At 47.4% G+C, this 16990-nt stretch overlaps 1 protein-coding gene across 3 annotated transcripts in view; it reads right to left on the reverse strand.

The window, feature by feature from the left end:
• LOC135050525 (uncharacterized) overlaps positions 1-16990 on the reverse strand; it is a 145947-nt gene that overhangs the window by 74661 nt on the left and 54296 nt on the right. For all 3 annotated transcript variants that reach the window (XM_063956998.1, XM_063956997.1, XM_063956996.1), the window contains one exon: positions 16746-16868. In XM_063956998.1, the coding sequence (XP_063813068.1) occupies positions 16746-16868 (123 nt within the window). The remainder of the gene's footprint in view (positions 1-16745; positions 16869-16990) is intronic.

Genomic DNA, 16990 nt, shown 5'->3' on the forward strand with positions numbered 1-16990 from the left:
TCCTCACATATAAGACAGTCTACCATTCTTATAAAAATGCCCTGGACACTGCCAAACAAACATATTTCCAAACTCTTATCTCTGCTCAAGCCTCTAACCCCAAACGACTCTTTAATACATTTAAATCACTTCTGAATCCTCCCGCACCTACCCCACCAGCCACTATCAAGGCACAGGATCTTGCTTCCTACTTCAAGGAGAAGATTGATAAGATCCGAGATGAAATGGTATGCTCTTCGGCAGCCAGTGACCTGCTCCGTTCTGTACCTGAACCCTCTGGCACTCTTTCTTCATTTGATCCCACAAATGAAGATGAAGTATCATCACTCTTCTCATCCTGCTTCTCTACTACCTCTCCTCTTGATCCTTTACCCTCACAAATAAGTAAAGCTCTGTCTCTGGTGCTCATCCCTACCTTAACTAACATCTGTAATCTCTCTCTCTCTACTGGTATTTTTCCTTCACTCTTCAAGCATGCAGTGATTACTCCCATTTAAAAAAAACAAAATTCTGACCCTAATGCTCTCTCAAACTACCGCCCTATCTCTCAGCTCCCTTGTCTCTCTAAGCTACTTGAGAGACTTGCCTACACTCGACTCACACACTTTCTTAACTCATACACTTTGTTGGACCCACTTCAGTCAGGCTTCCGTTCCCAACATTCCACAGAGACGGCACTGACTAAAGTGGTTAATGATTTGGTCACTACGAAGTCTAAAGGCCACTACTCACTACTTATTCTTCTAGATCTATCTGCTGCATTTGACACTGTTGACCACTCTCTTTTCATACAGACACTACAATCCCTAGGTCTTAAAGACACAGCCCTTTCTTGGTTCCTATCGTACCTATCTAATCGCTCCTTCAGTGTTCGCTTCTCTGAATCTACCTCCTCTTCGCTACCTCTTTCAGTTGGAGTACCGCAAGGCTCAGTCTTGGGTCCTCTGCTTTTCTCTATCTATACCTCATCTCTTGGTAAACTAATCAGCTCTTTTGGTTTTCAGTATCATCTGTACGCAGATGATACTCAAATCTACCTATCCTCCCCTGACTGTACTGGACCGTGTCACTGAATGCCTTTCTGCCATCTCATCCTGGATGACATCTCGCCACCTCAAACTTAATATTTCAAAGACAGAGTTAATTATATTTCCACCGGCCAATAGTACCGTATATACTCGAGTATAAGTCGACCCGAATATAAGCCGAGGCACCTAATTTTACCACAAAAAACTGGGAAAAATTACTGACTCTAGTATAAGCCTAGGGTGGGAAATGCACGGTGCCAGGGGTTTTCATGCTCAGGGTGTCATGCTCGTTGCCAGGGATTTTATGCGGTAGGTGTTATGCTTGTTGCCAGGGGGTAATGTTTGTTTCTAGGGTTGTGCCCCCAGTGCCACATATACCCCCAGTGACAGATAAAAACATGCCCCCGTTGCTTTGCCCCCAGTAGTTATGCCCCTTCTTTGCCCCCAGTATTTGTGCCCCCCTCTTTCATTGCCCACAGTAGTTATGACCCCTCTTTCTTTGCCCCAGTAGTTGTGGTGCCCCCTTTCTTTGCCCCCAGTAGTTGTTGTGCCCCCTTTCTTTGCCCCCAGTAGTTGTTGTGCCCCCTTTCTTTGCCCCCAGTAGTTGTTGTGCCCCCTTTGTTTGCCCCCTGTTACTGTGCCCCCTTTGCAGCTTACAAACATAAACACACACTAAAACAATACTTACCACTGCCCCGCTCCTGCTTCCCGACCGCTTCTTCTGCTGCTGCGCTGCTCCGCTCCGTCTGGCCGCCGCTCCATCTGTTCATCCGCTCCGTCTGGCCGCCGCTCCATCTGGATCCCCGCTCCGTCTGGCCGCCGCTCCATCTGGATCCCCGCTCCGTCTGGCCGCCGCTCCATCTGGTCGCCGCTCCGTCTGGCCGCCCGCGCCGGCGCCCGCTTCCCGGCACCCGATCATCTCTATGGGAGAGACGTCATGACGTCTCTCCCATAGCAACGCCGCACAGACACTAGAGGTCAATAATGACCTCTAGTGTCTGTCCCTGGAGCCGGCTGCAGCGGACGCCCACACAGCCCACGGCGTCTGCTGCAGCCGTTGACTCGAGTATAAGCCGAGGGGGGCTTTTTCAGCATAGAAAACTGTGCTGAAAAAGTCGGCTTATACTCGAGTATATACGGTAGGTACCAACCTGATATCTCTATCACTGTTGAAAACTCGACTATCTACCCTACCCCACAAGCTCGCTGCCTAGGTGTCATCCTTGACTCTGATCTGTCCTTTGTTCCCCACATTCAATCTGTCTCAAGATCATGTTACATGCATCTAAAAAACATATCCAAAATATGACCATACCTTACACAAGACACTGCTAAAACTCTAATCCACGCTCTCATTATCTCCCGCATTGATTATTGCAATAGTCTCCTAACTGGTCTTCCCAAAACAAGACTCTCACCACTACAATCCATTCTGAATGCAGCGGCGAGGCTTATCTTCCTCGCTAGACGTTCATCGTCTGCAGATCCACTCTGTCAGACCCTCCATTGGTTACCTGTACTCTACCGCATTCAATATAAAATACTTTTACTCACACACAAGGCCATTAACCAAACTACACCAATGTACATCACTTCGCTTATCACAAAATATCTCCCAACCCGACCTCTGCGCTCTTCACAAGACCTGCGTCTCTCATCCACACTCATTACTCGCTCCCACTCACGACTGCAGGACTTTCATCGGGCTGCACCCACCCTGTGGAATGCCCTACCACGCACAATAAGACTCTCCTCTAGTCTCCAAACCTTCAAGCGTTCCCTCAAAACTCACCTCTTTAGGCAAGCGTATCAAATTCCTGAACCGCCCACATAACTTTCATAAACCTTCCTATCAAATTACATCCACTCTGTACAGTCCACACATATCCTCACATGTCTTCTCATTCTATGCAATAGATAGCACCTTTCCTTGTGTACATATGCCTATTTCCCTATAGATTGTAAGCTTGCGAGCAGGGCCTTCCTACCTCTATGACTGTTATCACCCAGTTTGTTATTGTTATTTCAAATTGTAAAGCGCAACGGAATTTGCTGCGCTATATAAGAAACTGTTAATAAATAAATAAATAAATAAATTATAGTTACTATAAATAGGGATAAAATGCAATGGCTGACAGCAGCATCAGTCAGAAATTTTAGTCAAATCATCATGCATAGGACACCACAAATAGGTTGAACTCGATGGACAATTGTCTTTTTTCAACCTCAGATACTATGTTACTATGTTACCTGTGCCCTTGCCCTGGTGGATATAGTGGGGTCCCTGCACGGCCACAGTGTCCACGCCAGTGGCGCAGTCCGTCTCCTGGGACTGCATCCGGATCGCGATTTCGGCAGGTCCCCCTGTAAGTGCGGCCACGCGATCCAGGACAGCAGCAGCGGTGATGTGTGCCTGATGAGAACCGGAGCGCCTCTGATGCAAGTACCTGGCAACCAGGGCGCCGGAGTATACAGCGCCGCTGGGGGAGGTGAGGGAGCCGCAGCACGGTATGTCAGCGACATATAGCATCTAGTGTCTGTGCTGCGGCCCTTGAAGCCTTCTTTCTTTTCAGAAAAGCTCTTTTCAGGGCTGCCAAACGCAGCCCTCCCTGTTAGCTGCCTGCACTGCAGGCACCAACTTACAAACTGAGCTCCAGTGCCTGAAGGCGGGGATATAGAGGAGGCGGTGCAACATACAGTACTTGCCTACTTTTGAAAAAGCATTTCAGGGAGATTGTGAATGTAACACCTATAAGTGCGGACGAGCCCTGCTACATCCGAGAGGCGTGTCATGAAAATGACTTACATCCCAATGTAAATAAGCCCCAAAGTTAGTAAGATCTACTTGTTTAAGAAAACACCAATATTTTTCAGGATTTGTTTGTGTATTTTGTTTTAGAAGAGGTTCCATATACTGTAAATGGCTATGAGAAACCTTATTTGACGTGTATGTAGCCATAGGGATCATTGTGCCTTATAGCCAATACAGGGCAATGGCACTGATGATCCCATTTGAATGTATGTAGCTCTGATTTATTTTCTTACCCTAAGAATGTAATAGCTGCATAATGGGAGTAAGGTGCAATCAGGGAGATTGCTGGACTGTTCAGGGAGTGAGGGAGTTTGCTACTATTTCAGGGAGTCTCCTGCAGAATGCGGGAGGGTAGGCAACTATGTGGTGCAATGCATCCTTGGAACAGTTAAAGCTTTAGCCTGTTGGTGCCTCGGATCAAGATCCAACTCTTCGCCCCGATGTTATTCCATGTGGAATCCCAGCGTATCCCACTGCAGAAAAAGACATTACATCTAAACATACTGTATATATACAAATGTGAATAATATAGTGTATAAAGTGATATTAAAATCAGGGCTGCTACCTGTTTGCTAATGTCAATTGTTGATATGAATGGGGAGGAGCAATATCTGTATTAAGGTTTGATATGTCCATGTAAGTACTCAATTTATGACGCCTTCTAGGGAACCAAATTACAGTAAGTACATGTGAAATTAAAGATGTATACTAATGGATACTCAAAAATATAATATTTTGCACGCACTCATAAGTATAGCATTTATCGGGCAAACAATCCACGGTAAGTATACTCATGGATAAGTAAATCCAAAGAGGCTGCAAGTATATCCTCAGGGAATCTTGTATTCACAAATGTGTCAAATTTATATTTGTGAACATCATGTGTTCACTTATTGTGCTGCAATTGGTTGCTAATACCCCTTTCACATCGCACAAATAACCCGGTATCGACACGGCATATTGCCGTGTCGACACGGGTCAGTGTGCGATGTGAAAGCTCCTTTGGTGAATTAGCGGGTCGCCTGACCCGGTAATTCAACCCAGTAAAAAAGAAGGGTTATTACCGGGTTGAATACCGGGTCAGGAGCAGTGTGAATGGGAGCCGTTCCGATGCGACACGGCTCCCATTCACAGCATAGGGAGAGGAGGCGCAGGAGATGAGCTCATCTCCCGGCGCCGCCTCCACCCCCAACCCTGCTGCTGCTGTGCCCCCCCCCGCTGCTATGGCAACCGACCCGGTATATTGGCCCTCATTCCGAGTTGTTCGCTCGCAAGTTGCTTTTAGCAGCTTTGCACACGCTAAGCCGCCGCCTACTGGGAGTGAATCTTAGCTTCTTAAAATTGCGAACGAAAGATTCGCAATTTTGCGATAAGACATCTCTGTGCAGTTTCTGAGTAACTCGAGACTTACTCGGCATCTGCGATCAGTTCAGTGCTTGTCGTTCCTGGTTTGACGTCACAAACACACCCAGCGTTCGCCCAGACACTCCTCCGTTTCTCCAGCCACTCCCGCGTTTTTCCCAGAAACGGTAGCGTTTTTTCACACACACCCATAAAACGGCCTGTTTCCGCCCAGAAACACCCACTTCCTGTCAATCACATTACGATCACCAGAACGAAGAAAAAACCGTGAGTAAAATTCCTAACTGCATAGCAAATTTACTTGGCGCAGTCGCAGTGCGGACATTGCGCATGCGCACTAAGTGGAAAATCGCTGCGATGCGAAGAAATATCCCGAGCGAACAACTCGGAATGACCCCCATTGCCGGGTCGGAAAGCCAGCAAAGGAGCGCAAATGCCGGATCCCACCCGGTAAGGACACGTTTCTCTTACCGGGTGGGATCCGGCATTTGCGATCTGAAAGCAGCATAAATTTGTTAATAATCAGTTAACGGTAAGTATATAGGTAATTACACTCGTATGCACTCAAAGATATAGCGTCTGTCAAACAATTGGTTTGCGGTAAGTATAAACTGATAAATCCAAAGAGGCTGCAAGTATGTCTTTGAGAAATCAAGCTCATATCTTTGAACACACGGGGGTAAATTTACTAAAATGGGAGTTCTATTTCAGATGGGATTTTGCCCATAGCAACCAATCAGATTCTACTTCTCATTTATCTAGCACCTTCTACAAGATAATACCTGGAATCTGATTGGTTGCTATGGGCAACATCCCATCTTAAATAGAACTCCCATCTTAGTAAATTTACCCCATGGGGTCAGTGCCAGATTAAGGTCCACATGGGCCTGGAGGTGAATTTTATGAAGGGCCTATTGTGTGCCTCAGCAGGAGGTGTGACAAGCCCTGCAGTGCTGTGACTAGTGATGTGGGGGTGTGTCCAGTGTGGTGTGGGTGTAGTCTGAATAGTGGGTGTGGCTAACTTTATGGAGGTCATAGCTAGTGCCTACCATCAACTACTTAATAGTGGCGCTATAACAAGAAATGACCACCATACACACTGCCCAAAAAATATTCAAGTAAAAAATAAAAACATTTATGGAATACATAAAGATTCTAAAAATGTACAGACATTTATATACAAACTGTCTGTCTGGCTCTGCATAGCAATTATTTGTTTAAGAGTGATTATAAAAACTTAATAATTTAATATAATTTAATATCACTTTAAACATATCAGTGTTTAACGACATCAAAAGGTATCATCAGGTGTGATACATTATCCCGCCATTCGGGATGCCGGCGGTCACATGACCAACCCTGGCATCCCGAAATCAAGAATCCCGACAGTTTTGGGGGGTAAGTAAGCTATCCCCCACCCCCCCACCCTACCCTAACCCTCCTTTGGTGGCAGCTAGTTCTAAATTGCAAGGGTTGGAGGCTACGGCTAACCGCCCCTCTAGTGTCTAACCCTAAACCCCTAATGCCTAACCACAAGCTTACACCCCTGGGCCTTAACCCTAATACCCACCCAGATACTTACCTATGGGATCCCGTGGTCAGTGTTTCGGCGGCGGTTTCGGGTCGCATGACCGCTGGTATCCTGACCGCTGGGATGCCAAACACATCCCGTATAATCTTGTTACTCAAAAAATCCACTGCATTGATACTAAATATCAGTAAAGTGACCAGTGCTAATGTGTCACTTCCTAGATACATTGTTTTGACATTGTACAGTACCGTGTAAAGCTCCGTGGAGCAAATTCGATAGGGTTTTTTGAGCTGTATAGGGGTTCTGCATAACGCTATTTCTGTGTCTTAAAGAAGAGGTTTGCAAACGCTGACCTCAAGGCACCCTAACAGTCCATGTTTTAAGTATATCCATGCTTGGCCACAGGCCACTTAATCAGTACAGTACCTCAGTCAACATGATTTAACCATTTGTGCTGAGTCATGGATATCTTTAAAACTTGGACAATTAGGGTGCCTTTAAGACCACATTTGGGAACCTCTGTCTTAAAGTCTCTATATGGGGTGCACCTTTACCTCCCTAATCATAGGTTCTGAATACAGTCTTTCTGCAGCATGTACTGTAGTGCAGATTTGTACTGCTTCATTTGCAAACCGTATGGTACCTTAGGATGTGATGCGCTGTTCCGCTTGTGGTTGAAGATCCCCCTCTGGGCAGCTGTAGCCTTTCTTCTTCAGCTCTGCGAGTCCCGTTGCTGTTCCTGGGTCTTTCTTCCTGGTATGACTATGGGAGCAGCTGCAGGCTCAGTGGCTCTTTGCTGCTAACTTGCTGGTGGTGTGTCTGGACAGGGGGGAGGGGGAAGGGCGAGAGGGGGTGCAGGTAACTGGCCTACATGTTTCACCCAGTACTGATCTTCCTCAGGGTCATGACTATGGGGTCGATCCTATTATCTGCGAAGGGCGTGTTTTAACACTGGCAACGGCACCCGATCTCGCAACCTTCATGAGATGACCTCAGGTTGAATTCGCGCCAAAATGCTCTGAGCTCTGTGGGGCAGTGAGCACTTTTGTGTGAGCTCCTAAAGTGCGGCTTCTGCCGCGATTATTCGCTCCCACAAAATCATTGCGACTAATAGGATTGACCACAATGTATCTACAAAGTGAACCATATTAGCACTGGTCACATATTTTTTGTATTAATGCGGTGGATTTTGAGTATCAAGATAAGTCCTTTGATGTCTCTTGTTAAACAAAGTGATATTTTTAAAGGTGATATTAAACTATTATTTTTTATAAGATATATAATTTCTCTTTAATAGTTGCTTGCACAGCCAGTTTGTATGCAAACGTAAAGAGCAACGGAATTTGCTGAAATATATAAGAAACTGTTAATAAATAAATAAACGTCTGTTAATAAGAAGAATCTTTGTGCATTCAATGAATGTATTTATTTTTTTAAATAAATATTTTTGGCCAGTATGTATTCCATATAGAAAGTAATTTATTTGTCAGGGATGCGGTTATGTGACCGGCAGTCACAATACTGATGCTGGGATCCCGAACCCTGAATATCCCGCCAGTCGGCATGCCGTCCAACAGGGACTATTCCCACTCATGGGTGTCTATGACATCCATAGAATGGGAATAGAACCTATGGCGAGCGTAGCAAGCCACCAAGCCCACAAGGGGCTTTGTTGCGCTCACCGCCCTTGCTGGCTAGCTATCTAACAGCAGGGATCCCAGCATTGATATTGTGACCGGTGGTCTCCGGACCGCTGGTCACACATACCCAACCCATATGATACTGTGCTCTAAAGCACCAGGGACACAAAAACCTATATTATTTACTATGTATCAATATCCTGGGGAACACTTGACCAATTATCCCTAAAGACAGCTATATATGCACATATCACATATATCACCTGCAGGAGAAGCACCAATATACATTTATACTTCATTTACCTTACTTTTACTTGTGCTGAATGTGACTGGAGGCAGAGGAGTTGCTCCAGGGCCGCAGGTTCCTTCTTCATATGGCTTCTCTGAATGCTGCTGAGCTCTCTCTTCTTGCATGTTGAATGGGGGGGGAAGCAGGTCTATACTTTGTGCCTGGAGCAGCTTGGGGCCGGGCGCCTGCTGCAGGGCCTGCTGGCTGCATGGTGAGAATGGAAAGAGTGCCCTTCCGGCACAGAAGACTGAAGCCGGCTGCTTTTTTTTGACTGTGCTCCCCGGCTCCACCGCGGCGCCGCATAAGCAGAGACGTCATGACATGATGACGTCTCTCCACACGCAGGGCACAGAAAGGAAGAACTAGAAGGGAGATCCGGGGACAGCAGGAGTCGGGCGCCGCTAGCGTATACACACTGCAGCTGGTACCCTGCGACTTGCCTTTAGCGGCGGCGGCTAGCAGAGAGGGGTAAGCCGGGGCGCACTGCATACATGTATGTGATTTGTTGTGGCAGGCGCCTGGCACTTCAGACTGGCATGCAGGACTGTGGGCCTATTTTCAATGGGGGGCCTGGAGCTGCAGCTCCATCCGCCCCATTGTTAATCCGGCCCTGCATGGGGTCTATTCATAAAGCAGTGAAAAGTGTGGAGAAGTGAACCAGTGCAGAAGATGCCCATGGCAACCAATCAACATTGAAGTAACATTTGTAATTTGCATACTATAAAATGATACAGAGCAGCTGATTGGTTGCCATGGGCAACTACTCCACAGGCTCACTTCTCCACACTTTTCACTGCTTCATGAATAGACCCCCATGTATTTATCAAGAATGTTACAATTTGTTATTGTATTTGCTGGATTAGGCAAGCCTGTGATTTCACAGTATATTGATATTATTATAGGGTAGGCATTATTTGTTTATTCAATCTAATGCCACTTATAACTTGTCAGTTGTATACAGCCATCTACTAATACATATGTAATAAATTGTAAATTATGCAGGTGGCTATTATGTATTGTATTTACCACACTTTAATAAACTGAATATTTTATATAATGTGTCTCTATCGTAGCGGCCCTGATTTTAATATAACTTTATACACTATGGCCCTCATTCCGAGTTGTTCGCTCGCTAGCTGCTTTTAGCAGCATTGCACACGCTAGGCCGCCGCCCTTTGGGAGTGTATCTTAGCTTAGAAGAATAGCGAACGAGAGATTAGCAGAATTGCTACTAAATAATTCTTTGCAGTTTCTGCGATCACCTCGGTCCGTTTAGTTCCTGGTTTGACGTCACAAACACGCCCTGCATTCGGCCAGCCACTCCCCCGTTTCCCCAGCCACTCCTGCGTTTTTACCTGGCACGCCTGCGTTTTTTAGCACACTCCCTGAAAACGGCCAGTTTCCGCCCAGAAACACCCACTTCCTGTCAATCACACTACGGGGGGTAATTCCGAGTTGTTCGCTTGTTGCCGATTTTCGCTATGCTGCGATTTGTTGCAAAATGCGCATGCGCAAGGCACACAGGGCGCATGCGTTTAGTTATTTAACTAAAAACTTCGTAGATTTGCTGTGGATTCTGCGGCGCTTTTCAGTCGCACTGCTGATCGGTGAATGATTGACAGGAAATGGGCGTTTCTGGGTGGTAACTGAGCGTTTTCCGGGAGTGTGCTAAAAAACGCAGGCGTGTCAGGGAAAAACGCGGGAGTGTCTGGAGAAACGGGGGAGTGGCTGGCCGAACGCAGGGCGTGTTTGTGACGTCAAACCAGGAACTAAACGGACGGAGCTGATCGCAATCTGTGAGTAGGGCCCTCATTCTGAGTTGTTCGCTTGCTTGCTGATTTTAGCAGCATTGCACACGCTAGGCCGCCGCCCTCTGGGAGTGTATCTTCGCTTAACAGAATTGCGAGTGAAAGATTAGCAGAACTACTACTAAATAATTCTTTGCAGTTTCTGAGTAGCTCCGGACCTACTCACAGATTGCGATCAGCTCAGTCCGTTTAGTTCCTGGTTTGATGTCACAAACACGCCCTGCATTCGGCCAGCCACTCCCCCGTTTCTCCAGACACTCCCGCGTTTTTCCCTGACACGCCTGCGTTTTTTAGCACACTCCCGGAAAACGCTCAGTTACCACCCAGAAACGCCCATTTCCTGTCAATCATTCACCGATCAGCAGTGCGACTGAAAAGCGCCGCAGAATCCACAGCAAATCTACAAAGTTTTTAGTTAAATAACTAAGCGCATGCGCCCTGTGTGCCTTGCGCATGCGCATTTTGCAACAAATCGCAGCATAGCGAAAATCGGCAACGAGCGAACAACTCGGAATGACCCCCTAGGTCCGGAACTACTCAGAAACTGCAAAGAATTATTTAGTAGCAGTTCTGCTAATCTTTAGTTCGCAATTCTGCTAAGCTAAAATACACTCCAAGAGGGCGGCGGCCTAGCGTGTGCAATGCTGCTAAAAGCAGCTAGCGAGCGAACAACTCGGAATGAGGGCCTACCATCACTCGAGCGCTGAAAAAACGTCGCTCGAGCTTGTGTAAATCTAAAGTTTTGTGTTAAATTACTTAACGCATGCGCGCTGCGTACCATGTGCATGCACATTTTCCACCTAATCGCTCCGTTGCGAAAAACGGCAACGAGCGAACAACTCGGAATGACCACTTATATTCATATTTGTATATAGATGTAATGTTTTTATTTTGTGATTGGACGACTCTTAATTGATATAATAAGTTATATTTTAAAATTAATTTCTTGATGTGTGCCAACAAAGAGACATTCTTTCATTTTTTGTTTGTTATGATTATAATCAGTCTGATAATAACACATCCACTTGAGCTGTGTTCTTGCGATCAACCGCTCCTCTACAGATAAAATGTCATTATAACACTATTATGTAGCACCTTACATACAGATGTGTCCTCATACGCTCCGTGAGACACCTGGCGTGACTGCAACGCTTTGAGACAAGCAGCGCACAATATCATTCTTAGTCGAATCGCAGACGCAGTGAACAGCTGCTCACAATAGGGGTCATTCCGAGTTGATCGCTAGCTGCCGTTGTTTGCAGCGCAGCGATCAGGCTAAAAATCAGCATTTCTGCGCATGCGTATGCACCGCATTGCGCACGCGCGACGTACGGGTTCAAAGGCCTTTGTGGTTTTGCACAGGTTCTAGCGACGTTTTCATTCGCACTGGCGGCTGCAAGAAGATTGACAGGAAAGGGGCGTTTCTGGGTGGTAACTGACCATTTTGAGGGAGTGCTTAGAAAAACGCAGGCGTACCAGGGAAAACGCAGGCGTGGCTGGGTGAACGCTGGGTGGGTGTGTTACGTCAAAAGCCAACCTCCAATGTTAGAATCAACGCACACGAAAAGTTCAGGGCTGGTCTTGTTTTGCACAAAATGATTTTGCAGGCGCTCTGCTGCACAGGCGTTCGCACTTCTGCAAAGCGAAAATACACTCCTCAGTGGGCGGCAACAATGCGTTTGCACGGCTGCTAAAAACTGCTAGCGACCGATCAACTCGGAATGACCACCAATGTACTAGAGATATTACGCTGCCTCTTTAGCTGCGCAGGATTTGGTATAACACACGTACAGAATCGCAGAACTTGGCTTTGGGAAAAGCCGCAGCCTCTCGCATTGGAGCCCTTTTCCCACAGCTACAGACTCAATCGCACACATATGTACATATGACACAAACCGCACAGCACAGTGGGGGTCATTCCGACCCGATCGCTCGCTGCAGTTTGTCGCAGCGCAGCGATCGGGTTGGAACTGCCCATGCGCCGGCGCCGTAGTGCGCCAGCGCATGGCAGTTTTCGTTACCAAGCGATCGCCCCTGAGACAAGGGCGGACGCTAGGCGGGTGGGGGCTGAACGGCGGCGTTAAGCCGCCATTTAGGGGGAGCGGCCCGGCCAACGCAGGCGTGGCCGGACCGTTGGGGGGGGCGGCCCGCGGCGGCTGCGTGACGTGTCACGCAGCCGCTGCGGCCAGCGTGAGCGACGAGCAACTCCCGGCCAGCCGCAGGAGCTGCGCTGGCCGGGAGTTACTCCTCAAATACAAAGGCATCGCCTCTGTGCGATGCTTTTGTATTTGTGCGGGGGGGGGGGGGGGGCGGCACTGGCATGCGGGGTGGACTAGCCCTGTGCTGGGCGTCCCCCCGCATGTCTGAGTTAACGACCGTAGCTGTGCTAAATTTAGCACAGCTACAATGAACTCGGAATGACCCCCAGTGTACACTAGCAACATAAGTTTGTTGTTTCTGGTTGTTTTAACTATGCAAATAAGATGCACATTGTGAGAGAAAAAGTCACATGGGACTTGGCGAGCGAGAGGGACTGTTTGGCGAGACTTGAAGCACAGTATAGTAGGACACATCTGTACGGTGTTTTTGGCTTTATATTTTAGCTTGTTTTGTATTTCGTTCTTTTCACAAAGAATCCTGCCTGACAAATTTGAATGGCCTGTGTGACGTGTGTATAAAGGCAGACAGATCACGTGACAAAGGCTGCAGGCCACGCCCTTGGCAAGTGCAAAAATGAATTATTGATTCAGTGCTATTTATAAAAGAGACTTATTTCTATGGGGTCATAAGAATTTATCTATGGGCCTAAAAGGCAGGTAACATGCTAGATGCCCTGCGTCTGCAGATATGGGAACAGCATTATTAAGGCTATTTTCCTAAGTTATAACTAGTTCTGGAAACAGTTATAATTCAGTGAAATCATTTCAGAAATTAATAAAATGAAGTGTCTGAAGATTTATCTAGAGTCTGAAGCTACTACTGTATAAATCTTGAATCAACCCGTAACTTGAGGGGGGGGGGGGCACCTATAGGCATATCTATAATGGTGGAGGGTATGCAGAGCACACAGAATGATAGCGCCACATATGGAAAGCAAAGTCTCTGGCGCTCTGGAAGTAGATGCGCCATCCACCTGAATATCACTGGGAAGAAGGTACAGAGAGGACAGGGGTGTAGCGAGGGTGGCTCTGGTGGAGCGCAAGCTCCGGGCGCCGGAAGAGTGAGAGGGCGCACTGCGATACTGACACATGCCGGAGTTCTGCCGCCCTCTTTATATGTCTCACTGTCTGCTTGTAGTTGTGCAGCAGGGTTACTCTTGTCCTGCTACTCCACTGTCTGTGCTTGCTGCTGCAGCACCTCTTTCTGCCCCGGCTGCTGCAGCACTCCTCTCTGGCCTGGCTTTGTAGCACCCATCTCTGTCCCGGTTGCTACAGCACCTCTCTCTGGCCCAGCTGCTGCTGCAGCACCTCTCTCTGCATAAGAATCTGCAGAGTAACATGTATACATACTCTACTGTGGCATAACATATATAATACCCCTTTCACACCGCACAAATAACCTGGTATCGACCCAGCATATTACCGGGTCGACAAGAGTCGGTGTGCTGTGTGAAAGGGCCATGGTCGAATTCCCAGGTCGCCTGACCCGGTAATTCAACCCAGGAATAAAGCAGAGTTATTCCCGGGTTGATTACTGGGTCAGTTGCAGCGTGAACAGGATCCCGGGTTGATGCAAGGACCCGTTTCCAATTCCCGGATGGGATCTGGCATTGGCGGTGTCAAAGGGGTATAAATGACTCTAATGTGGTGTAACATGTATAAGGGGCTCTGCTGAGTGATGTAACCTGTATAAGGGGCTTTACTATGGGGGGTAATGTGTATAAGAGGCTCTACTGTGGCATAACATGTATAAGCGGTTCTACTGTGATTTGTAATGTGTATAAGGGGCTCTACTGAGTGTCGTAACGTGTATAAGGGGCTCTACTGTGTTGCGTAAAGTGTGTAAGGGGTACTATTGTGTGCTGTAATGTGAATAACGGACAATACTGTGCAGTGTAATCTGAATTAGTACCATTCTTTGGCCACACCCTTCCCCATGAAGCCTCACCCCTATATTTTTGTTGCACACCTTTGGCACGCACTGTCCCTATTTAAACATGGGGAGCACCCAAAGGAAATTTACGCTCTGAGATCCACAAGTTCTAGAACCAGCCCTGTCACCGATTTAGGATTTGGAAATATTTTTTTCTTTTCAAATGTAACATGAAACCAATTCAGTACAGGGAAGTGGGTGCTGAAACATACCCTTACTCCGGGCACCATGGCACCTAGCTACACCCCAGAGAGAGAGCAAATCACTCTGTAGGTGCGTGGACGGGTTCTCCCCGACTGTGTATTGGGCGTTTCTGGTTGGCAATTGGGCAGCTACCTTGCAAATACACAGAAAAGATCAGTCTTGGGGGATGTGCCGACATGGGTGATTTTTCCATTAGTGTGATGCAATGCATAAAAAGAAGGGATGCCTGTTTCTGATGGTTATTTGCAGCCGGCATGGGGCTGGTGTACAGTAGGTGCCCATGATAATGATAACAGTTGCAGGGAAGGGATGCAGTTAAGTTCCCAAAGGACGGTATCGTGGCGGTCAATATACCGTTGCCGGGATCCCAAAGGACACCACAAGCCCAGCATCTAGATATCGACGCTGCTCGGGATACCAGTGTCAAAATACCGACAGCCGGAATCCCAAATGTCCTTCCAGCTGGACGTGCCGCAGGGGGGTGGGAAGTTAGGTTTAGGCATAAGAAGGGAGGTTAGGGTTAGGTACCAAGCGGGGAGGGTTAGGTTTCAGCTGCAGGGAAGGGAGGGTTAGGGTTTGGCACCACATGAGAGAGTTAGGGTTAGGCACCACCGTGCAGGGTTAAGTATAGGCACCCACAAGGGAGGGTTAGGGTAGGGGGCAGGGGAGGGTTAGGGTACTTTACAGGGGGCTGTCAAGATTCAGATGGTTGGGATGGCGCTGTCGGTATTCTGATCGATGGCATCTTGTCCATTGGGAAATCATACTGGACCGGCGGGGAAGCCATATGAATACTCACCTTAGCATCAGGTAGTAAATCGGGCTGTTGCAGTTGTGACCACTCTGCATCCAACTCAGAAACGGAACCAACGCGTTTTACAATCCTTTTCAACCTTGCACCATAACTAAGTGGAACTTGATGAAACATACAATTTCCCTGTATATGAACCTCCAAAACATAAAGCGTATAGAACAACAAATACCTATTTAGCTCCTTAGGCTGTATGTCCCTTACATTTGATTAATATATCACTTTTAGGCTATGATAGTTGATGCTCTCCACTTTAATAACTTTGTAACTTTTTTTGTAACTGTGGCTGAAGACATTGAACCCGCGATGCTATCTTACTCCTTCCACTGTAGACAGTCTGTTAGAATTGGCAAGTTTGGTTTCAGCACTTTGATAACTACAGATGTGTCCCACTACAGTTTGCTGTGTATAGCAGCGTTCTGTAGCGGGACCGCGATGTGTACACAGTGCGGCATACTGCCCTGTATGCTTAGCTAGCCGGCTCCCATAGACTTCAATGGGCGGCATGTGCACTCCAGCTCCCATTGAAGTGAATGCATAGCGAGAGTGTACGCATAGAATAGGCCCCGCCATGTAAAATGACACATCTGTAAATAGGAAATGCTGCTGTTTGCTCAGCGATACACTGGAATATATGGTAACTTTAAGTAACTGTCGTCCATAGGGCTCGATTCAGTAGGGTTTGCAAATTCTGCTAAGCTGACCACAAACCCCCCCTGCCATTGACCAAGCAGATATTGTGATCGCACCACAATTTCTGCTTGATCCCTAAAATTAAGGAAACTTCCTGCCGGCACAGCTTGGCTGCGGCCACAGGAGGCCCGCCGCCAATTTTGATTGTGGCAGCTGCATGTGACGTTACGTAGCCACCCCCATCATGACCCCTGTTCACACCGGTATGCCCCTGTTTCTTAGCCACGCCCCCCCGCAACCCTCCGCCTCCGGCTTGCAAATGGAGTGTTGCCGCCCCCCGCCCCGCGAACACCTCTGCCTGACTGACAGGCAGAGGTGTTCGCACTTTCTACGGGCACCTGCAGTAAATGCGGCTGCATGCGTACGATGGGCCCTGCACATGCGCCCGCATCCTTTTAGTAATTTTTGCGGTTGGATCGTGTATTGCAATCCAACCTGAATTGGGCCCATAGTTCCCAAAATCTCATGGTCTCACCTCTCATTCCCCGATGTCTGGAGTAATGGTCGGGTTTCGTCAGGAAGCTGTTTCTAGGTAAAGCGGTCTGGTGGAAAGGCCGCACATTGTTCTCAATTTGAAATATCTTGTCCAGCTGCATCGCTGCGAAAGAGAACAATGTTTTACCAGTAGGCTCTTATTATTCTCATATCCAAGTAGTGTAACAGTATGTGTCAACGTTCAGGATATCAACAATCAGAATATTGAGATGTTCTGAATGGACG

This window comes from Pseudophryne corroboree, chromosome 2, assembly GCF_028390025.1.
Source record: "Pseudophryne corroboree isolate aPseCor3 chromosome 2, aPseCor3.hap2, whole genome shotgun sequence".
Classification (NCBI taxonomy): domain Eukaryota; kingdom Metazoa; phylum Chordata; class Amphibia; order Anura; family Myobatrachidae; genus Pseudophryne; species Pseudophryne corroboree.